Raw genomic sequence first — 24141 nt, forward strand, 5'->3', positions numbered from 1 at the left:
TTTTCCAAATGTTGTCTTCTTAAGCACGGGTTTGATATTAGTTTCTTTCTGGTCCATAGTAGATATGTCCTTTTCTGTCAGAGAGAAGTTAAAAATACTTGCAGCTATTTTTTTTAATAGTCTGCTTTGTCTTTCAGGATTCTGGGATGCTGGTCATTCCTTCTTGGAACCTTCCTTATTTTCATATGATCTAATTTTTTTTTTCAACTTGTTCTGAAGTACCTCTTTTTTCCAGTAATTTTTCTGTTCTTTACTTGCTTCCCTCCACAGAAACCTTATCTCTTTATCTCTCCTGGCATGCCTCTTGTTCTCCCTGGTAAACAATTGTCACGGTCCACTCAGTGGACTCGTGATGGTTCGTTTGCTACGATCTCGAAAGTGCAAAATTAAGGTGACCAACACCAAAGGGGATAGCAGTAATCACACAGTAAAACTTTATTGTATTGCCTGTGAGGAGGCACGCGATAGTTAGAGATGGGTGAAAGAAAGGAGGAAAGTAAAGTTTAGAGAGAGGAGAAAGAGAGGTTATAGCTACCACCGCTGATCTCACGACGTCCTAACGGTCCCGGGTCCAGCTGATGCTGCGTCATCGATCGTCGTGGTCCTTGGTGGGGAAGCTTCAAACTTCCGTTGTTCAGAAGTCATCTTTTATGCTGAGTAACACACCTTGCTCCACCTCTGCCTCAGGAGTCTCCACCCTTCTCAGAATACAATTATCATATCTCTGCCCTTCTCAAGCGAGGCTATCACGCAGGCGCGGGGTCAGTGTCCGAGGCGTGGTAAGTCTTGGAGGCGGGTAGCCTTCGACCAGGAGGTGTGTTTTGGTATTATAATGAAGCAAAGTTCGTTTGAAGTTCATGATTTCTTCATCGATGTTATGCCAACAGTTGCAATCCATCCTTTTTGACAGTAGCTATGCGGTTATCTCTAACGGTTCCAGCCAGGTACCTTCCAAGAACCTTGTACTGCACATTCCATCCTTGGGACCGGCCGCTGCGCTCCAAACAGGCCGTTGTCAGGTAGCGTGCTGTTCATGCTCCTGATGACAATGTTGAGACAATGCTGATTTTCTGACCGACTCTTACAACAATAACAAAGAAAAGAAATTACTCCATTTCCTAGCAGTCCTCACTTCTGTGATTAAATGTCTTGGCTTCTATGATCATGGATCTACCTTTGAGAAGCCAGGTCTGTTGGGAGCTGGTGAGATTCACCTGAGCAAGTGGGGCAAGAAGGTTTTTGCCAACAAGCTAGCCAGACTTATAAGGAGAGCTTTAAACTAGACTCGGTGGGGGGAGGGGATGGAGTTTTAAGCAACAGAGAAGAGCTAGGGGCTGCTGATGTATTAGGAACTGTGATAAATGAATTTAGTCTCAAAGAGGATTCCAATCAAAGTTAACAATTTATTAAATGAATAAAGGCAAGCAAACAGCGCTGGGCACGCCGGAAGCCTCTGCTCTACCAAGACGCGCGCTGTGAAAAACAACCCAGCTTCTTTTATAGTCTAACATTAGTTACATATTCATACTAGGCGTGTTCTTCTAAAAGACTCTCCACCTCCTGGTTGTGCAGGTGCAGTAGTTCTCCTAGAAACTTCTCGAACTCTCCTCATTGGCTGAGGGGTCTTCTATACAATGTATCTCCGACCAGGCTCCCCACTGCTCGGGCCAGACAGCAGACATCCTGTGCAACAGCCGACACCCTGCACAACACCAGCTGCGATCACCAGAACCCAAACAAGTTCACAACAGACACCTCCCCCTCAACAAATGCATACAACAAATTGCCCATACACTGCCATTTCAATACACCCTCTATTTATACACACCTTCTATTTATACATACTAAAGATCACCCCGTTCATAACCTCGCTTAATACTATGATAAATGCCTCAGTTCTCCCCTAGGATCTCTTGTTTAACACTGTGCAGTTAACGAAACCGGTTTTGGGCTGGCAAAAAAGAACTATATACATATCATCTGTCTCCTCCCGGCCTGCGGTTATACGAGGACTGACAAAATGGTTAAAGATTACATATACAGTGAGGGTCACATTTTATTATGCGGCCCTAGCATTGTTTATATTGACACGAATCAGATGAACACATTTCACAGGAACCAACAGGGGGAACACCTGTGAAAAGCTTCAAAGGAATTAGGATGTATTACTCTAAAAAGATGACACAGTCAATAGCCCAACTGAAGTGCCTACATACCAATGCACGCAGTATGGGTAACAACCAAGAGGAGTTGGAAGCCACTGTGCAGCTAGAAAGCTGTGATCTAATCGCTATCACTGAAACTTGCTGGGACAAATCACACGACTGGAGCACTGCAATCAATGGCTATAAACTGTTCAGAAGGGACAGGCAAGGAAGGAGAGGTGGGAGGGTTGCCCTCTATGTACAAAAAATGGATTGACTGCATACAGCTGTCTTTGAAAAACAGCGAAGAACAGGTTGAGAGCTTGTGGCTAAAAATTCGGGGCCATGTGCAAAGAGTTGCAGTCAATGGCTCAATGTCCAAGTGGAAACCAGTAATGAGTGGTGTCCCTCAAGGGTCCGTACTGGGACAAGTACTGTTTAATATCTTCATCACTGACATAGACAGTGGGATTGAGTGCACCCTCAGCAAGTTTGCAGATGACACCAAGCTGACTGTCGCAGTTGTCTGAGAAGGCTCCGAGGACCCCTTATTGCAGCCTTTCAATGTATAAAGGGGGCTTATAAGAAAGAGAGAGACTTTTTACCAAGGCCTGTAGTGACAGGACAAGGACTAACATTTTTTAACTAAAAAAGGGTAGATTTAGATTGGACATAAGGAAGAAATTTTTTAAGATAAGGGTTGTGAGACACTGGAGCAGGTTGCCCAGAGAAGTTGTGGATGCCCCATCATTGGAAGTGTTCAAGGCCAGGTTGGATGGGGCTTTGAGAAACCTGATCTCGTTGAAAATGTCCCTGCCCATGGCAGGAGGGTTGGACTAGATGATCTTTAAAGGTCCCTTCCAACCCAAATGATACTATGATTCTATGATTTCCTCTACTATCCTTTAAAAGACCTTCACTAACTTCTTTTTCATGTTTAAGTAAGGCTAATACAATGTAAGGTGAGCAGAGATGACTGTGTTTCTCCAGTTTGACCCCTTGCATAACGCAGTCTATAGGACTTCCCTGAATCCTTCAAATCCCATAGTTATAGTCAACTCAAGTATAATTTTTACAAACACATCCTATCTTGCTTTCAAAATTTCCAGTGACAGAAAATCCACTAAGATCTAGGGTAAGTTATTTACCCATTCCAATTAAAATTTTTCACTCGTTTGCTATCTGAGCTCTTCTAGTTTCTATTTCTAGGCATTTGGTCTTGTCACATTTTATTGCTCATGTGAAGAGCACTTAAGTTGTCTGACTTCTTTCATTTAGCCCATGTAGTCTGATCAAATCTTCAGTTAATCATCTTTGATAAATGAAGTCAAGCTCCTTCCATCATTATATATAAGGCATGTTTTCTTCTTAACCCTCTCCCATTTTATGGGCTTTGGGTGCCTGAACTGGACACGCCATTGCAGTAGAAATTACATCAGTGCCAGATACACAGGGTAATGTGTGTCTGTGCGTGCCAGCTCAGTTCTCCTCTCTTTATACATTAAAGCTGAATGAGATGTTAGCCTCACTGTCATGTTATGTGTTCATCATTGTGTGACTCCCAAATCACATTCAGAGCTCTTTCTAGTCTTTCTTTTTCAGATTTGTTACTCTGAGGGTAGATATGAGAGTAGGTATGGTCTCCTAAGTGGGCCATTTACCATTGGCAGTACTGATTTGGTACTCAGTCTAGACTTGCCCTCATGTCCTGGGTTCAGCTGGGATAGAGCTAATTTTTACAGGAACCTGGGAGGTGGGGGGCATAGCCGGGGCAGCTGACCTGAACTAGCCAAGGAGCTATTCCATACCATGTGACATCATGCTCAGTATATAAATGGGGAGCGGGCCGGGGGTGTGTGTGCTCTTGACTTTCGGTGGGGGAAGTGGCGGAGCGTTGGGTCCCGGGTGGTGAGCAGTTGCACTGTGCATCACTCTTTTTGTATACTCTTTCATTAGTACCGTTGTTGTTGTTGTAACCTTTTTTTTTGGTGTTGTCGTAACCTTTTTTTTGGTGTTGTCCCAGTAAACTGCCTTTATCTCAACCCTCGAGGTTCCAGGTTTTTTTTTCTTTTCTCTCCTCCGTCTCCTCCCTATCCCACCGGAGGGGGGCGGGAGGAGTGAGAGAGCGGCTGCGTGGTCCTTTGTTACCAGCTGGGCTGAAACCACGACACCTCATCATCACTTTCTCTTTTGCCAATGTTTCTACAAGTACAAATTTATCAGAAGTTGCTGGTGTTTTCTTCCAGGCTTTTGAAAAAATCTTTAAATCATATTAAGGCCAAGAACTAAATCTTCCTAGTGATTTGAAACAAGGCTCTTTTATATATGCTTATATTGTGAGACATAATAATCATGACATGCTAAACCATGTATTATGTATCTTTGGTGGGTTAACCTTGGCTGGCTGCCAGGTGCCCACCAAGCCGCTCTATCACTCCCCTCTTCAGCAAGACAGGAGGAGAAAATCAGATTAAAAACTTGTGCCTCGAGATAAAGGCCATTTAATGAGGAAAAGCAAAGGCCACACATGGAAGCAAAGGAAACAAAAAAAATTTTATTCTCTACTTCCCATAAGCAGGCAATGTCCAGCCACTTGAACTCTTCCAGGATTCCTGGGCATTTGGGGTTCCCCACTTGAGCCCGTTGCATTATCAATGCTACCCACTTACTCCATATAGCATCAGTTGTGTGATGTGAAGAGGGGATGTTTCCTTTGAACATCCAGTGTAGCACAGGCAATCGCGGTGCCAAGAGGAGACGTGCTTCCATACCAACAACTTCTGAAACGGCTTGAACCCTCTCATGTGCTGCTAGTATCTCTTTTTCAGTCTGGGTGTAGTGGGCTTCTGATCCTCGATACCTCCGGCTCCAAAACCCTAGAGGTCAACTTTGGGTTTCTCCTGGTGTTTTCTGCCAGAAGCTCCAGGTAAGACCATGCTCCCTGGCTGCAGTATAGAGCACATTGTGCACAGCTGGTCCTGTACGGACAGGCCGAAGGGCTACTGCATGAGCTATCTCCTGTTTGATCTTCTCAAAGGCTTGCTGTTGCTCAGGGCCCCACTCAAAATAGTCCTTCTTTCAGGTCACTCAATAGAGAGGGATCACAAGCTGACTATGACCTGGACTATGCATTCTCTGGAATCCCACAAGGCCTAGGAAAGCTTGTGTTTCTTGTTAGCTGGTGGAGACATAGTTTCTATCTTACTGATCACATCCATAGGGACATGAAGACATCCATCCTGGTATTTTACTCCCAAGAACTGAATCTCCTGTGCAGATCCCTTGACCTGGCTTCTTTTTATAGTGAAACCAGCTTTCAGAAGAATCTGGATTATTCTTCTTCCCTTCTCAAACACTTCTTCTGCTTTGTTTCCTGACACAATGATGTCATCTATGTATTGTAGATGTTCAGAGGCATCACCCTGTTCCAGTGCAGTCTGGATTAGTCCATGGCAAATGATAGGACTGTGCTTCCACCCCTGGGGCAGTTGATTCCAGGTGCATTGGGCACCCATCCACGTGAAAGCAAACTGTGGCCTGCACTCTGCTGGCAAAGGAATTGATAAAAAAATGCATTGGCAATGTCAATTGTGGCATACCACTTGGCTGCCTTTGATTCTAGTTCGTACTGAAGTTCTAGCATATCTGGCACAGCAGCACTCAGCGGAGGCGTGACTTCATTCAGGCCACGATAGTCTACTATTAACCTCCACTCTCCAGTAGACTTGGCGCTGGCCATATGGGACTATTAAAAGCTGAGTGAGTCTTGCTGATCACTCCTTGGCTCTCCAATTGATGAAGCAGCTCATGGATGGGAGCCAGGGAGTCTCGGTTGGTGCAATAATATCATTGGTGCGCCATCACGGTAGCAATCAGCACCTGCTGTTCTTCGACACGCAGCAACTCCACAACAGAGGGTCTGATCATACAATCATAGAATCATTTAGGTTGGAAAAGACCTTCAAGATCATCGAGTCCAACCATCAACCATGCCCACTAAACCATGTTCTGGAGTGCCTTGTCTACATGCTTTTTGAATACCTCCAGTGATGGTGACTCAATCACTTCCCTGGGCAGCCTGTTCCAATACCTGACAACCCTCTCAGTAAAGAAATTTTTCCTAATATCCAACCTAAACCTCCCCTGCCGCAACTTGAGGCCATTCCCTCTCGTCCTATCTCCAGCCACCTGACAGAAGAGACCAGCACCCACCTCACTACAACCCCCCTTCAGGTAGTTGTAGAGAGCGATAAGGTCTCTCCTCAGCCTCCTTTTCTCCAGACTAAACCCCAGTTCCCTCAGCTGCTCCTCTTAAGACTTGTGCTCCAGGTCCCTCACCAGCTTTGTTGCCCTTCTCTGGACACGCTCCAGCAACACAATGTCTTTCCTGTAGTGAGGGGCCCCTAATGTGCCAGGCCATTGAATCCACACAGTCCAGTATACCCAGTCATCCTTTTCCTCCTCCTGGCTAAAGGCAGGGACCCTCTCTGTTCCTGTTCCTCTCTGTTCCTGTTCCTGGTCAGAGTATTCACTGCCTGACCCTTGCAGTGCCAGACCAGAAGTCCACTCACCAGGATCAAGGGAGGTGATTTCAGTTCTTCTATGTCTGGGAGATCGCTGATTGTCTTCTTGTGTCTCTACAGCTACTAAGCTGACAGCCTTCTTGGGTGACCCGTATTTAGCAGGTCTCTTCCCCCTCAGTTCACGTACATGGGCTTCCAGCTTACCATCCCACTTCCTCATGTCCTTCCCCTGACCACGCAGGAAGAACCAGAGAGTGTCATACGATATGCACTTGGGGCTCCCTTTCCCTCTGACTGAAGCAGGAGGGGACTGACTCCATGGGGTGTCCCTGACAGCCGAGGCACTGGCCCATGGGGATGAGGAGGGACAGAGATTTTCTTCAAAGTTTTAGAGCTAGGAATTGTTGCCAAGCTGTTAGAATGTGACACTGGGGCATTTTGGACCACCTTCCTCCATGTGGCCTGTATGAACAGGACATCATCCAGATCTTTGGAGACATCATCATTGTCTAGATCACCATAGATGACTTCCAGCACTGCTAATTCTCTCAGGTACTGGATGCCTTCCATAGTGCTAGTTCACTTTCCTTGGTAATTCACAAGAATTGTATTGGCTTTGTGTGGCAAGGTTTTAGTAGCGGGGGGGGGGGGGGGGGGGTTACAGGGGTGGCTTCTGTAAGAAGCTGCTGGAAGCTTCCCCTGTGTTAGAGCCAATACCAGCCAGCTCTAAGACAGACCCGCCACCGGCCAAGGCTGAGCCAATCAGCGATAGTGGTAACACCTCTGTGATAACATTTTTAAAAAGGAAAAAAGTTGTGGGACAGACAGAAAATGGCAGCTGGAGAGAGGATTGAGAACGTGTAAGAGAAACAACCCTGCAGACACCAAGGTCAGTGAAGAAGGAGGGGGAGGAGATGCTCCAGGTGCCGGAGCGAAGATTCCCCTGCAGCCCGTGGTGAAGACCCTGGTGAGGCAGGCTGTCCCCCTGCAGTCCAGGGAGGTCCACGGTGGAGCAGATATCCACCTGCAGCCTGTGGAGGACCCCACGCCAGAGCAGGTAGATGCCCGAAGGAGGCTGTGACCCCGTGGGAAGCCCGTGCTGGAGCAGGCTCCTGGCAGGACCTGTGGATCTGTGGAGAAAGGAGCCCACGGAGCAGGTTTGCTGGCAGGACTTGTGACACTGTGGGGGACCCGCGCTGGAGCAGTGTGCTCCTGAAGGACTGCACACAGTGGAAGGGACCCATGCTGGAGCAGTTCGTGAAGAACTGCAGCCCGTGGGAAGGACCCCCATTGGAGAAGTTTGTGGAGGACTGTCTCCCGTGGGTGGGACCCCATGCTGGAGCAGGGGAAGAGTGTGATGAGTCCTCCCCCTGAGGAGGATGAAGCAGCAGAAAATAACATGTGATGACCGTAAACCCCATCCCCATCCCCCTGCGCCACTGGGGGGGGCTTGGTGGAGAAATCCGGGAGTGAAGTTGTGCCCGGGAAGAAGGGAGGGGTGGAGGGAAGGTGTTCTGAGATTTGGTTTTATTTCTCATTACCCTACTCTGGTTGATTTGTAATAAATTGAGTTAATTTTCCCCAAACTGAGTCTGTTTTGCCCGTGATGGTAATTGGTGGGTGATCTCTCCCTGTCCTTATCTCGACCCACAAGCCCTTTGTTATATTTTCTCTCCCCTGTCCAGCTGAGGATGGGGGAGTGATAGAACGGCTTTGGTGGGCACCTGGCGTCCAGCCAGGGTTAACCCACCACAGGCCTGTATGCACAGGACATCATCCAGATCTTTGGAGACCTCATCGTTGTCTAGATCACCATAGATGACTTCCAGCACTGCTAATTCTCTCAGGTACTGGATGTCTTCCGCAGTGCTAGTCCACTTTCCTTGGTAATTCACAAGACTGTCCTTGAAAGGATATCTTGCCCTCTGTGCTGGTTTTGGTTGGGGTAGAATTAATTTTCTTCATAGTAGCTGGTATGGAACTCTGTTTTAGATTTGTGCTGAAAACAGTGTTGATAATACAGAGATGTTTTCATTATTGCTGAGCAGTGCTTACACAGAGTCAAGGCCTTTGCTGCTTCTCACCCCACCCCACCCCACCCCACTTGATGGGAGCTGCCTCCAGAGACTGCAAATTGCTGCCTCTTTTCCAATTCCTCTCTCAATTCCCCAGTTTCTAGCAAGGGATCCCAGCTGTTGGGCTTTCTTACCTTCCACTTGCTGAGTATTCGCCGTGCTATCCCAGCATTGGAGCAGCCAGACAGCAGCTGGCTGGTGACCGTTACCTTTCTGCATGTCTCAAAGTTCTTTTGAGGTCAGGGACTAGGTAGTTTCTGCCTGTTGGGTGATTTCTCTCACTCCTTCCTCCCATTTCTTTGCTGAAGGACCAGCTTCTTGATCAGACCCTTCCTCCTCCTTCCTGACTAATTGATGATATGGACCCATTGACCTCCATGTCCACTGTTTCTTTCTCACTACTGGGGCAATTACTGTAGTTGGGGTTTCGGTCCGTACCTCAACTATGGTGTCCTCAGATGTGGTTTGTGTCCCTGTCTCAATTATCATGTACTTAGATGTAGTTTGTATCCCAGTCTCAATCATGGCATTCTCAAAGGTGTTTTGAGTCCCTGTCTTAAGCACAGTCCTCTGATTGATAGTACTGAACCGTGGCTTGATAGGCACAGGCCAAGCCCCAGTACAGTGTTAGGAGCTGCTGGTTTTCATTGGGGTAGGCAAGGCACCCTTCTATCAGGTGGTGTGTCAGTTTACCAGGATTACTTGCCTGTTCTCGTGTAAAATCCCAGGCTATGGGAGGTGATAACCACACTAGATACCTGCCCAAATCCTTCCACACACCCTGTCACCCAGGGACTGGCTGCCTCAGGGCATGTTGCAGTATTGTCTCACCCAAAAGTTGTCTCCTCTTACACCAGGATGAAACCAGATTCCACAAAGCTGACAATATGCCAACAGTGTTAAGTGGTAGTATTAAACAACTCACATAAGGGTGAACAGGGACCTTGGTAGCCTGCGCAATAAAACCACCCACAGCAATCCCGAATGGGAAGAGGGAGGTGTATTCCCTCATCCTCTCCACAAGACAGCTCCCCCAGGACAGTAAGGGCATCAATGCCAGGGCCAAGTGCATAGCCATTGTTTGTACTAACATGCTCCCAAGCTCAGCAAAATAGAGATAAGCAATGCAGCCAGCAAACTCCATGACCTGCACAGGATCTTGCCACTTAATAATTACTATAGCTATAGGAGACTCAATTCAAAACAGCTGTTGTCCTGTGCCCCACATTTAGTGCCAAAAAGGACTGTGGTGGGTTGACCTTGGCTGGCCACCAGGTGCCCACCAAGCTGCTCTATCACTCCCCTCCTCAGCAGGACAGGGGGAGAAAATAAGATGAAAAACTCGTGGATTGAGATAAAGGCAGTCTAATAAAGAAAAGCAAAGGCCACACACAGAAGCAAAGGAAACAAAAAAAATTTATTCTCTACTTCCCATCAGCAGGTGATGTCCATCCACTTCCTGGGAAGTAGGGCCTCAGTACGCATAGTGGTTGCTTCGGAAGACAAACTCCTTAATAAAGAATGCCCCCCTCCCCTCCTCCTTTCTCTTAGCTTTTATTGCTGAGCACGACATAGTATAGTATGGCATATCTCTTTAGTCAGTTTAGGTCAGCTGTCCAGGCTATGTCCCCTCTCAACCTCTTGCCCAACCCCAGCTTACTGGCCTTTGTGAGCAGGGGGTGGGTTAGAGACACAGCCTTGATGCTTTGTGAGCACTGCTCAGCAGTTGCCAAAACATTGGTGTGTTATCAACACCTTTCTAGCTACCAATACAGAGCACAGCGCTATGAGGGCTGCTATGGGGAAAGTTAACTCCATCCCAGCTGACCCAATACAGGGATTTACAATTAAAATTATATGAATTCTTTCTCATGTAAATGAGAAAAAACTCAGATGTCATATGAGATTCTGCAATGTAGTAGTACAGAAATACAGATCTGATATTAAGGGACAGTGCACGGCTACTACTTTATAATGTCAGATTCTCCAGTTACTACTGATTTTTCATTGCATTCCTCCAGTTCTAATGTCTTTTTTTTTCTTTTTTTTCTATCCAATTTTTTGCAGAATTTATTATGATATGGATAACTAGTCACCAAATGTTAGACACTTATTTTGTGGACTAGAAAGGGACAAGTACAAATTTCTAGAATAATATTTTGGCTTCAATATGGATCAATAGAAGCACCCACACTTTTATAACTGCCTGATCACTTTTTTTCCTTTTTCATTCCTACATGCTTTTATAATTGTTTATTACAAATATGTAACATAATTTTAGGACGTTTTCTAGTTTGGGGCTTTTTTTCAGTCTTGTACAATCATAGCTGATTGCATAATTTCATCTACACAACTCTGTTTTCCACATGGAGCTTTTTTTTACTGACTTTGGACTAAAGTAAATGACAACAACTAATTTAGTTACAGCTAATGGTTTAGTTACGGCTAATGGTTACAGTGAAACACACACTGATGTTAGCATCTTACATGAGTACTGCAGTCTGTCGCGTGGGTAACATACTCAAAATGTACTTGACTTTATGCTGCACCAAATTGTATTACATTAAATGTTTGCCCATTATGGACTGTTTCCAACCTTTGGATGCATTATACATGCCCAAAACATACAAACATTTCACAGATGCAGTTGGATGTATGCCTTTTACATACACACTTAGAGAGAATAATTAGAATTATTTTTAGGTATTTTCAAGAGCAGCTGCAAGGTGCAGACACTAGTATAGAAACTCACACTCAGATACAAAGGCAAATGAAGGCTAGGTAAAGACCATAAAAATGTATTTTATGGATGTAATCTTTCAGAACAGAGTGAGTGTAACAGTAATAGCCAATGACATACAGTTGTGAAGGTATTTTTTCCTATTCTCTTCTCTGCTATTTTGAATGCTATAAGACAATGCTGGAAGATCATTTCCACGCTCAGAACCATACAGCTAGTAAAGGTTAAGTACCACCTAGCTATAGCTATCTATATGGGCCTTGAATTTATCAAATGTTACACAAATGCATTATCTTTTCTTTGACTTCCTTTTTCAGATAATTTCTTAAAGCCCTAATGAATTTACATATGATAATCCCTCACAGATATAATTTCTAAACCTATTATACTACTCTTCTTCTATAAATAACCTCTGTACTTATTGTTTCTCCTATTTCTTTTCTTCATAAAACAATGTCACATGTCATCTGCTGAATTTCTTTCCCTTTTAAGATATGTTTCTACCTTGCTGACCAGCTTCTGCTTTAAGCAGAACTTGAAACAAAACCAAAAAACAGAACTGTTACCGAAATCCAGAATAAAACTCCTTAACAGCAATGAGAAGTTAAGAAGCAGGCACTCCTTTATTGCAGCGCTGGGCACACGGGGGATCACTCCACCTATCGTGTGCACCTGTCTAGTCTAACTGTGCAGGTTAAATACACACCTGTTATACATATTCACTAAATTTCTGGAAAATGTTATACATAATCATTAACTTTCCGATAAATCATTAGCATATGTAAATGTCTCTTCATGCAGGTGCAGTGAAGGTCTCTGGTGGTCTTCAGAAGCCCTCTGGTGGTCTTCCATAGTCTTCCTCACTTGTCCGCTTCTTGACCTCTCTTAGGTGATTCTGTGCAGTACGATTCTCACCATCATCTATATTAGTTTACATAAAAATGCATACTATGTCTATTCTTAAATGTAACCTTTCTAATAATTGGTCCTTCAGTCACACCATCTTGTTAATATTCTTATGTTAAACCAATCATTGGTTAATCTCACTTAACTCTACTGATTGGAATCCTCGATAATTAGATTGAGGTGGGAAGGGTAAGGGGTTTCCAAGCAGCAAACTGGTGTCCATAACGGTTTCCTTAGTTTCCTAAAACAAAACACTACAAACCAACAAATCTTTGTCAGAGTTTCTGTGGTTAACTGATTTTAAACAATACTTGAATTCTTATGGTTACACATAGTACATTTTCTAAAGTTCCTAAGTTCTTATGACTACATTTCAAACTTAACACTCCCATACCTATGCTTCACAATTTTCTGCTTCTTAATCAAACCAAACTCTTTTATGTGATTAAACTTTTATTTCTTTACCAGAATATTTGCAACAGAACCATTGTTCTGAACATATCGGTTCTTAAAACACAGAGTATCGAAATACAACATGGCACCTTCAATTTTGAATAAATACAGATACACATATACAGATGCAGTAAGGAACAGTAGATTTTTGTTAAACCCTTGTCACTTTTAGGGACACAGATTGGTAGAAATCAACATATCTTGAGGAATTATAGCAGCAGGTAAAAAATGGTTCAATCGGTTCAGAAGGCTCAAGTCATGAAATAAGAAATAGCAGGAAATAAGAGGCTTAGGACAGGAAGAGTAAGCATGTTCTCTGCTAAGGAAAATTCTGTTTTTGACCTGAGTCATTAACCTCTTAATAGATATAACTATGGGAATATTGATGGAACAACCTTAATAATGCCTGTACAGAAATGGCATCTCCTTAAATCTTCAAGAGCAAGTTGCTTATACAAAACTATTATGGTGTGTCTAGTTTTTTCTTTAATAAATCTGTGCATTTTCTGAAAGCTGCTGGACTTCCACATATGGCAGGGATTGCAGTACATTTTGGTGATTGCTATAACTTTTATCTAACTTTCCTCAAGGTGTCCTAGGCTGCTAATTTCATGTTGATTAAACTATGCCAGTACCAGATACATTGTCATTGCCTTCAGGCAAATCTAGTGTTTTCAAAAGTGGTAGAAGTGGACATAACTCAGGGCCCTATAAATATTACATGGACTGATCGTGGGTAATCTCATTAGCATTTTCACAGATCAGCCATTGTTATAATGGTATTTGATGCATACAAATGTGTTGCACTCAGCAAAAGATTAAAAAATTACTGCTCCTACCCACCCTTTTGAACGGAATGACAGCTAACGTACAGTAACGACAGCTTCATGGTGCTGTCATGTATCATGTGTCCTTTTATTGTGATTAAAGATGTTACCCTCATGTGGTTCAGGAATTTGTAGCATCATTTTACTTCTTGAAACTCGCTAGCCTGTTGGTGGTCCTATTCTCTTTTGTTTCTCAAGGTAGACAAAAGACTTCTCTGACAATGAAGCTATAGTGCTGAAATACATGCATTAGATCTTTGAGATAATTTACACTTAAACATCTCAGCTCCTGTCAGTAAATTCCCTTTGAAATAGCTCAAATGGTTTTTCCACTTAGGAAGCTTTTTTTACACATTCTCTGCTGAAATAGTTGCTGAGATAAGAGGCTGTAGTTCTAACTGCTTCCACAATGTCTGCTTAGAACATGAGAGACAACACTGCAGAATAAAGAAGGGTCATGGTTTTGTTATGCTTGATATCTGTAGGTACAGGACAAAACCGCTCTGGAAGTGTGTTCTTCTGGAGGATCAGAAACACAGAGAGCACAATGCAGTGTGCTTTTCACTATATTTAGAAAATGTCTCGGGGCAAAGCTGCTATGAAGGCTCTTCTCCAAGCCTGAGCTCCTGTAGGCTTTGTTATCCTTCAGTCATCTAAGGAAAGTGCCTGCTGCAACATTTCTTGGCAGGGAACAAGTCACAAGGCTGTGAAAGAGACAAGCATGTGTTAGTCTTTTTCTGCCCTTCTTTTTTCTTAGCCTCCCTTCCATTCCCCGCTACTGCTTTGACCAATGTTTTTCCAAAAGGGATACCAGAAGCTTATGTATCACTATTTGGATGTGTGTCATCCTGTAATCCTTGGCCATTTTAATTTCATCTGCAAAATCACTACTTGCATTTGCACATATAGGCAGTGTAGTCTTAGGGCTGTTCCTGTTGCAGTTTCATCTCTTAACATTTTCAGTGCATTTATAGGATGTGCATGCAAATAGGTTTTGCAACACTTAATTTTCATTGTCTAAATTAATGAACAGTTGATAGGAGGGAAGAAGAGAGATAAAGAAAAGATATGAACATTTTATTTGTAGGATTCAACTTTTAGTTGGTAATAGATAAAAGATTTTTTTAATGAAAATGTGTGTGCAAATATGAAGGATATTAAATAATAGAGCAAAAAAAGGTTCTTTCTAGACTTCAGTATTCTTGAATCTGGCCTTTAGTAAATTTAAGGGCATGACATTATAAATCCATCCTTTTCAATTTCTAGAACCTGCCATTTTGTTTCACTGTACTCCCACCTGCTTTCAACGATCACTTCATAGGTCCTGTTAACTTCTATTTTAGAAGTCTTTTGTGTTAGCCTGCACATCTTTACATGTCACTAAAACTTTCAGCAGCCTTATATGAATTATGTAATATATCTACTTCTGAATATTAATGCATATGTGTGAAACCTATACCTCCTATTTGCAATTGTTTGTATTGTTCTCAGATGGCATGTGGCTAGGTTTTTAGATCATATTTTGCATAGCTTCCAGCTTCAATGGCAGACAGATATTTTTACATCCTGTACTTTTTTGTGATTTTTGATCCTCTCCTTTCTGCATCTTTGTGCACATCTGTTTTGCAAGTGAAGTATGATGCTACTGAATATATTTTGAGCAACTTTTTCTTATTTAGGTAAAAATTTTCATAAGTAAATTCCTCTCTGCCCCTCATAAGCAGTTATTTTATGTCTATTAGTGACTGAATCTCAAGTATCAACTGAAATGCTGAGAATAAGGTTTGGCCTCGCAGGTCATTCAGTCTGCCACCTTTTTGGAAGTTTCTGTGCTGTGGACTGCTGTCTGCTAGTAAGTGTTCTAACATGCACATGGATTTTGCTTGAGCTTCTGTTATGTGGTAGCGAATTCTTGTCTCTACTGCCTTGCTCTTCCTAGGAAAAACTTCAGAAATAGAAATATAAAATAGAATCTCTTTAGATTTCCTGAAAGAAGTAGCTTCTGAATAAATAAATTTCTGTGTGTGATTTATTGTATTACAGAAAATATCTACCTAAAATTCTTTATGAGATAGGAACATCCTAACACTAAGTAGAAGATTGTCTCTTTAGTTGGTATTGCACATTATGGCTTTATACATCCACTTAGATCACATATAAAAATATATAGCAGCATAGATGATCTCTAAACTAAATCTGTGATGATATCAGGATTTACAGATGTCACTTAATTCCATGGGAATTATTGCATAGAACAGGAAGGAAGGGACTATAGATTAAACACAGCACTTAGTATGAGCATAACTATTCTATTGTCTCACATACTTCCAGTGTGATTTCAGACAACCCAATTAACGCCTCTGTAGCTCTGTTTTGTAGTCTCTACAATGGGCATAATCAGTCTGTATGATTGGAGAACTGTGACATTTAATTAATTCCTATTTGTAAAGCACTTTGAGAGTCCTGGATGGGAAGTGCTCTATAAATGCAAATAGAAGGGCAGAGTTCTAACCATGCTGTTATAAAACCCTGTACATGTTTTTTTAACTTATAAGTATTTTGTTGGCCATGCCATGAAAAAACTGAGACTAACTTACATTTTCAGTGCAATAGAGAACAATTCTCCAACTTCATGAATGTCTTCAAGCTCTGTGCAGAATGCAAACATCTCAAATCATTGAATACATTAAGCTTTTTTCCCCCTTGAAATGAAAGAAGGAAATACCATCCACTTACATGTGACACATTTGAACAAATGAAACCTGTTCTGATTTCTGAAACTGTGTTCTAAATTTCGCATATTCAATTTCTTCCAGATCACCACAGACCTGAGGCAGCGTTGCACAGACAGCCATACTGGAACCTCAGCCTCTGCACCTATGGCTGCAGGCATCATTGCACTGGCACTGGAAGCAAAGTAAGATATGAGTTATATTCTGACCCCCCCCAAACAACACCTCCCCCCCAAAAAAAACCCTAAAACAACCAACCCATATATAGACTAGACTAGTTCAGTTGGAAAGGACCTACAACAATCATCTAGTCCAACTGACTGACTACTTCAGGGCTGACCAAAACTTAAAGCATGTTATTAAGGGCATTCTCCAAATGCCTCTTAAACACTGACAGGCATGGGGCATCAACCACCTCTCTAGGAAGCCTGTTCCAGTGTTTGACCACCCTTTTGATAAAGAAATGTTTCCTAATGTCTATTCTGAACCTCCCCTGACTCAACTTTGAACCATTCCCAGCCATCCTGTCACTAGATACCAAGGAAAAGAGATCAGCACCTCCCTCTCCACTTCCCCTCCTCAGGAAGCTGTAGAGAGCAATGAGGTCACCCCTCAGTCTCCTTCTCTCCAAGCTAGACAAACCCAGAGTCCTTAGCCACTCCTCATAGGACATGCCTTCCAGCCCTTTCACCAGCTTTGTTGCCCTCCTCTGGAAGAATTCAAGTACCTTAACATCCTTCTTAAATTGTGGGGCCCAGAACTGCACACAATACTCAAAGTGAGGCCGCACCAACACTAAATACAGAGGGATAATCACCTCTTTTGACTGGCTGGTTATACTGTGTTGAATGCACCCCAGAATGTTGTTTGCCGTCTTGGCTGCCAAGGCCCACTGCTGATTCCTATTGAGCCTACTGCCAACCAGCACCCCCAGATCCCTTTCTGCAGGGCTGCTCTCCAGCCTCTCCTCTCCCAATTTATACTTGTGGCCGGCATTACTCTGTCCCAGGTGCAGAATCTGGAATTTGTTCTTCTTAAATTTCATGCCACTGATGATTGCCCAATGCTCCAATCTATCTAGATCCCTCTGCAAGGCATCTCATCCCTCAAGAGACACAACAGCTCCTCCCAGTTTGGTATCATCAGCAAACTTGCTAAGGGTGCATTCAACTCCTGCATCCAGATCATTGATAAATATATTGAACAGAACTGGCCCTAGAATTGAGCCCTGAGGAACACCGCTGGTGACCGGTTGCCAGCCAGATGTAGCCCCATTCACTACAACCCTTTGAGCCCTGCCATTCAGCCAGTTCTTCACCCAGTGGACTATGAACATGCTCATCTCACAGTTGGACAACTTGTCCAGAAGGATGCTGTGAGGGACAGCATCAAAAGCCTTACTAAAATCCAGAAAAACTACATCCACCACCTTTCCTTCACCCACTAGGCGGGTGTCCGTATCATAGAAGGATATTAAATTAGCTAAACAGGACTTTCCCTTCATGAACCCATGTTGATGGTGCCTGATGATTTCATTGTCTATATGGATAGATCTGGCACCTTTTATTCAGGGATCTCAAAGTGCTTTAGAAACTCCCTGTTACAGAAATTCACAGTACCCTTCCAAGGTCAGGAAAGATTAGCATGCTCATTATACATGTAGGAAAGATGACACAATGGAAATGATGGCAGAGTAGTTGGTGTTGAAATAACTTGAAATGGTGTTGAGCACAGGCAGTTTCCACTGAACCATTTAAGGTATCTTCACAATGGCTTAATGTACCCTCACAGTGCTGCCCAGGATCTGCTGTACTCTGCAGGCATTTATCAGGCTCGTTTTCACAGTCTGTGTTCTTGAATGTTAAAAAAAGTATTGGGACAGTGCTGGGCTAGTATGAACATAAATTAATACAATACGAAGAAACCCCCACACTTCTGTGTGTTGAAACAAGCAGTCTGTCTTTTCTAATGGGTTAAGTTCCACAGCTTTAAAAAAAGTAGATAATATAGCTCCTTAGTCCTTTTACCTTTAGCTCAGGATTTTGCTCTTTGTGTCCAATATGTATCTTTAATGTGCTTTCTGTAACAGCAGATATATTAGAGCTTTATCAGGTAAATATGTCTTTCAATATCTTATGCATTACTCTCTGCTGTGTTGGATTATGTTTGCAGGTCTAAGTTGTAATGCTCCACCCCAAATCCTGCTTGAAATCAAATGTTTCTAAATGCTAAGAGATTGCTTCTATTAAATTCTGAGGAAAACTGGTTTCCTTTGAGTACACTCAGTTCCTTTGAAGGAACTAAAAAAATTTGTGCACAAAATAATTTCAAATGGTATGCAATTTGTAGCAGCAAGTTTATGTTTCCATTTTCAATGTTACTTTTTCAAAGAAACCATGGGCCAATATTCAACACAGAATAAATTTTTGCTGCTGAATTATAGTCATGAAAATAAGAAATTGTAATTGAACAGCTGATATAATGTTAAGTAGTCCAGCACTTGTATCATTATAATTAATTTTCTTAATGCAATCAGTAGAAACAAAACTATTTTGAAAAGTTAGGATAATACTATTATTTCCCCCAAAAAACATATTCTTTTCGATCTTTTCTTAATCTCAGCTGTAAAATACTTAAGTTCATTCTAGACGATCTGCATATACAGATAAAATTTCATGCGCCACAACTAAATTTTGTGGAAATTTTTAATAAGTATTTTTTTAATGCATTAACATTGCTGGCAATTCAGAGCTTGTACCTCTGTATAGCATTTTGTGTTCATTTTCTAACAAATCATTGTTGTAACTGAAAGTTTCAAAGAATTATAGCACACTGCCTACAGCAAAGCTATTGCTGATTGTGATGTCTTAAGACCATCCCCCATCCCTGGAAGTGTTTTCCCTTTTTAGAAACATAACCCCCATTTTTAAAAAGGGAAAAAAGGAAAACCTGGGGAACTACAGGCCAGTCAGTCTCACCTCTGTGCCCAGCAAGATCTTGGAGCGGATCCTCCTGGAAACTATGCTTAGGGCACATGGAAAATAAGGAGGTGATTGGTGACAGCCAACATGGCTTCACTAAGGGCAAATCATGCCTGACAAATTTAGTGGCCTTCTACGAAGGGGTTACAGCATTGGTGGATAAGGGAAGAGCAATGGACATCATCTCCCTGGACTTGTGCAAAGTGTTTGACACTGTCCTGCACGACATACTTGTCTCTAAACTAGAGAGATATGGATTTGACAGATGGACCACTCAGTGGATAAGGAATTGGCTGGATGGTCACACTCAAAGAGTTGTGGTCCATGGCTTGATGTCCAAGTGGAGACCAGTGACAAGTGGCATTCCTCAGGGGCCAGTATTGAGACCGGCGCTGTTTAACATCTTTGTCAACGACGTGGACAGTGGGATTGAGTGCACCCTCAGCAAGATTGCTGACGACACCAAGATGTGTGGTGCGGTTGACATGCTGGAGGGAAGAGATGCCATCCAGAGGGACCTTAGGCTGAGGAGTGGGCCTGTGTGAACCTCATGAAGTTCAACAAGGCCAAGTACAAGGTCCTGCACGTGGGCTGGGGCAATCCAAAGCACAAATACAGGCTGGATGATGAGTGGATTGAGAGCAGCCCTACAGAGAAGGATTTGGGGGTACTGGTGAATGAAAAATTGGACATGAGCTGGCAATGTGTGCTTGAATCTCAGAAAGACAACCGTATCCTGGGCTGCATCAAAAGAAGTGTGACCAGCAGGTCGAGGGAAGTGATTCTGCCCCTCTACTCCACTCTTGTGAGTCCCCAACTGGAATTCTGCATTCAGCTCTGAGGCCCTGTTGTGGTTTAACCCCAGCTAGGAACTAAGCGCACACAGCCGCTCACTCACTCCCCCCCCACCCAGTGGGATGGGGGAGAAAATCGGGAAAAGAAGTAAAACTCGTGGGCTGAGATCAGAACAGTTTAATAGAACAGAAAAGAAGAAACTAATAATGATAATGATAACACTAATACAATGGCAATAGTAATAATAAAAGGATTGGAATATACAAGTGATGCACAATGCAATTGCTCGCCACCCACCAATCGATGGCCCGTTAGTCCCCAAGCTGCGATCCCCCTGCCCCCACTCCCCCCAGTTTCTATACTAGATGTGATGTCACATAGTATGGAATACCCCGTTGGCCAGTTTGGGTCAGGTGCCCTGGCTGTGCCTGTGCCAACTTCTTGTGTCCCTCCAGCTTTCTCACTGGCTGGGCATGAGAAGCTAAAAAATCCTTGACTTTAGTCTAAACACTACTGAGCAACAACTGAAAACATCAGTGTTATCAACATTCTTCGCATACTGAACTCAAACACATAGCACTTTTTACCAGCTACTAGGAAGACAATTAACTCTATCCCAGCTGAAACCAGGACAGTATCCACCCCTTATTCTATACCATTGACGTCATGCTCAGTTCCCATACCTTCAGTTACATTAGTTACATCCTGGTCAATCATCATCACCTTTTCCGTCCCTTTGAGACATATGAACAATGATATATAAATATATGTATATATGTATACACACACAGAGGTATCATTCCTTTAGTTTATGGGTCATGTTCATAAAACGTTTGTTGAGTTCATTTAGTTCCCGACTCTGGGCTCCATCTCTCATACCAGTCTGTCTGGGCAGGAGGGATGGTGCAAAGTACTCTCAGTCGGCAGAGCAGGATTGGGCTTCAGCGCAGTGTGACGAGCAGATGACATTGGATGCAGCAGGAGGATGGTGTGCACCATTGGATTGTTGCATGCTGGAGTCAGTTCTGGTTCCATCACTACTGCGCTTCGCTCAGTTTTATCACAGTTCATTCTTGCTTGATCTAAGCAATTCTTACTGTAATACCATTGATAGAGCATTTAACAATTGTAGTAATGATAACATCCAGTAGCAGGGTTATATAGCAACTAATATCATACAGTTTAATTCTGGATATTTTCACCTAAAATCAAATCCCCTTGAGGCACACATCGGACTTCTCCATCTTTTCGCATCACCCACCAAGTGCACCCAGGCCCTTGAGCAAAAGCAATCCCACGAATGGGTTTACCTTTGCCTGAGGCAGGAGTAACCCAGACTGTCTTCCCTAACATTTTTCATGTGCGCTACAGGGACTTTATCCCCTTCTACAGTATGTAAAAATTCTGACTGGGCAGGGCCACCCCGATTGGCAGATCCTCTGGTGTTGACTAACCAGGTGGCTTTTGCTAAATGTGTATCCCAATGTTTGAAAGTTCCACCCCCCATTGCTCTCAATGTAGCCTTTAACAGTCCATTGTATCGCTCAATTTTCCCAGAGGCTGGTGCATGATAGGGGATATGATACACCCACTCAATGCCGTGCTCTTTGGCCCAGGTGTCTATGAGGTTGTTTCGGAAATGAGTCCCATTGTCTGACTCAATTCTTTCTGGGGTGCCATGTCGCCACAAGACCTGCTTCTCAAGGCCCAGGATAGTGTTCCGGGCAGTGGCATGGGGTACAGAAAATGTTTCCAGCCATCCGGTGGTTGCTACCACCATTGTAAGCACATAGCGCTTGCCTTGGCGAGTTTGTGGGAGTGTGATATAGTCAATCTGCCAGGCTTCTCCATATTTATATTTCAGCCATCGCCCTCCATACCACAGGGGCTTTAACCGCCTGGCTTGCTGAATTGCAGCACGTTTCACATTCATGGATAACCTGCGCAATAGTGTCCATGGTCAAGTCCACCCCTTGATCAGGAGCCCATCTATATGTTACATCTCTTCCCTGATGGCCTGAGGTGTCATGGGCCCACTGAGCCATAAATAGCTCACCCTTATGTTGCCAGTCCAGGTCCACCTGAGCCACTTCAATCTTGGCAGCCTGATCCACCTGTTGGTTGTTTTGATGTTCTTCAGTGGCCCAACTCTTGGGTACGTGAGCATCTACGTGACGTACTTTTTCAACCAGATTCTCTAGCCAGGATGCAATATCTTGCCACAGTGCGGCAGACCAGGTGGGTTTACCTCTGCGCTGCCAGTTGCTCTGCTTCCATTGCTGTAACCACCCCCACAGGGCATTTGCCACCATCCATGAGTCAGGATAGAGATAGAGCACTGGCCACTTCTCTCTTTCAGCAATATCTAATGCTAGCTGGATGGCTTTCACCTCTGCAAACTGACTCGATTCACCTCCTCCTTTAGCAGTTTCTGCGACTTGACATGTAGGACTCCATACAGCAGCCTTCCACCTCCGATGCTTTCCCACAATGCGACAGGACCCGTCAGTGAACAGGGCATATTGCCTCTCATTTTCTGGCAGTTTATTATACAGTGGGGCCTCTTCAGCACATGCCACCTCCTCCTCTGGCGACATTCCAAAATCTTTGCCTTCTGGCCAGACCATGACCATTTCCAAAATTCCTGGGCGACTGGGATTTCCTATGCAAGCCCATTGTGTGATCAGTGCAATCCACTTACTCCACGTGGCATTAGTCGTGTGATGTGTAGAGGACACCCTCCCTTTGAACATCCAGCCCAGCAGTGGCAGTCGGGGTGCTAAGAGGAGCTGTGTCTCAGTACCAACCACTTCTGAGGCAGCTCGAACTCCGTCATATGCTGCCAATATCTCTTTTTCAGTTGGAGTATAGCGAGCCTCGGATCCTCGATATCCTCAACTCCAAAACCCCAGGGGTCGGCCTCAGGTCTCCCCAGGTGCTTTCTGCCAGAGGCTCCAGGTAGGGCCATTCTCCCCAGCTGCAGTGTACAGCACATTTTTAACATCTTGTCCTGCCCGGACTGGTCCAAGGGATACTGCATGAACAATCTCCCATTTAATTTGTTCAAAGGCTTGTTGTTGCTCAGGGCCCCATTTAAAATCATTCTTCTTCCAGGTCACTTGATAGTGAGGGCTTACAATCAGACTGTAATTTAGAATATGCATTCTCCAAAACCCCATGACACCTAAGAAGGCCTGTGTGTCCTTTTTGTTAGTCGGTGGAGACATAGCTGCTATTTTTTTGATCATATCCATTGGGACCTGACGACGTCCATCTTGCCATTTTATTCCTAAAAACTGGATCTCCTGTGCAGGTCCCTTGACCTTACTTTCTTTTATGGCAAAACCAGCTTTCAGAAGGATTTGGATTATTTTCTTCCCTTTCTCAAAGACTTCTTCTGCTGTGTTGCCCCATATGATGATGTCATCAATGTATTGCAGCTGTTCCAGAGCTTCACCTTTTTCCAGTGCAGTCTGGATTAGTCCATGGCAAATGGTGGGGCTGTGTTTCCACCCCTGGGGCAATCGATTCCAAGTGTACTGGATGCCCCTCCAAGTGAAAGCAAACAGTGGCCTGCGCTCCGCTGCCAGAGGGATTGAGAAAAACGCATTAGCAATGTCAATTGTGGCATACCACTTGGCTGCCTTTGACTCTAGTTCGTATTGAAGTTCCAGCATATCTGGAACGGCAGCACTCAGCGGTGGCGTAACTTCATTCAGGCCACGATAGTCAACTATTAGTCTCCACTCCCCATTAGACTTTCACACTGGCCATATGGGACTATTAAAGGGTGAGCAAGTTTTGCTGATCACTCCTTGGCTCTCCAATAGGCAAATCAGCTTATGGATGGGAATCAGAGAGTCTCGGTTGGTGCAATATTGCCGCTGGTGCACCGTCGTGGTAGCAATTGGCACTTGTTGTTCTTCAACCCTCAGCAACCCCACAACTGAAGGGTCTTGAGAGAG

The 24141-nt window shown here is 43.7% G+C and overlaps 1 protein-coding gene across 1 annotated transcript in view; it reads left to right on the forward strand.

Moving 5' to 3' along the window:
• The window catches only part of LOC138683546 (proprotein convertase subtilisin/kexin type 5-like), a 244874-nt gene that overhangs the window by 161029 nt on the left and 59704 nt on the right, over window positions 1-24141 (forward strand). The window contains exon 9 of the mRNA XM_069775528.1: window positions 16485-16585. Within this exon, the coding sequence (XP_069631629.1) occupies window positions 16485-16585 (101 nt within the window). The remainder of the gene's footprint in view (window positions 1-16484; window positions 16586-24141) is intronic.

Source organism: Haliaeetus albicilla, chromosome W, assembly GCF_947461875.1.
Source record: "Haliaeetus albicilla chromosome W, bHalAlb1.1, whole genome shotgun sequence".
Taxonomy (NCBI): Eukaryota; Metazoa; Chordata; class Aves; order Accipitriformes; family Accipitridae; genus Haliaeetus; species Haliaeetus albicilla.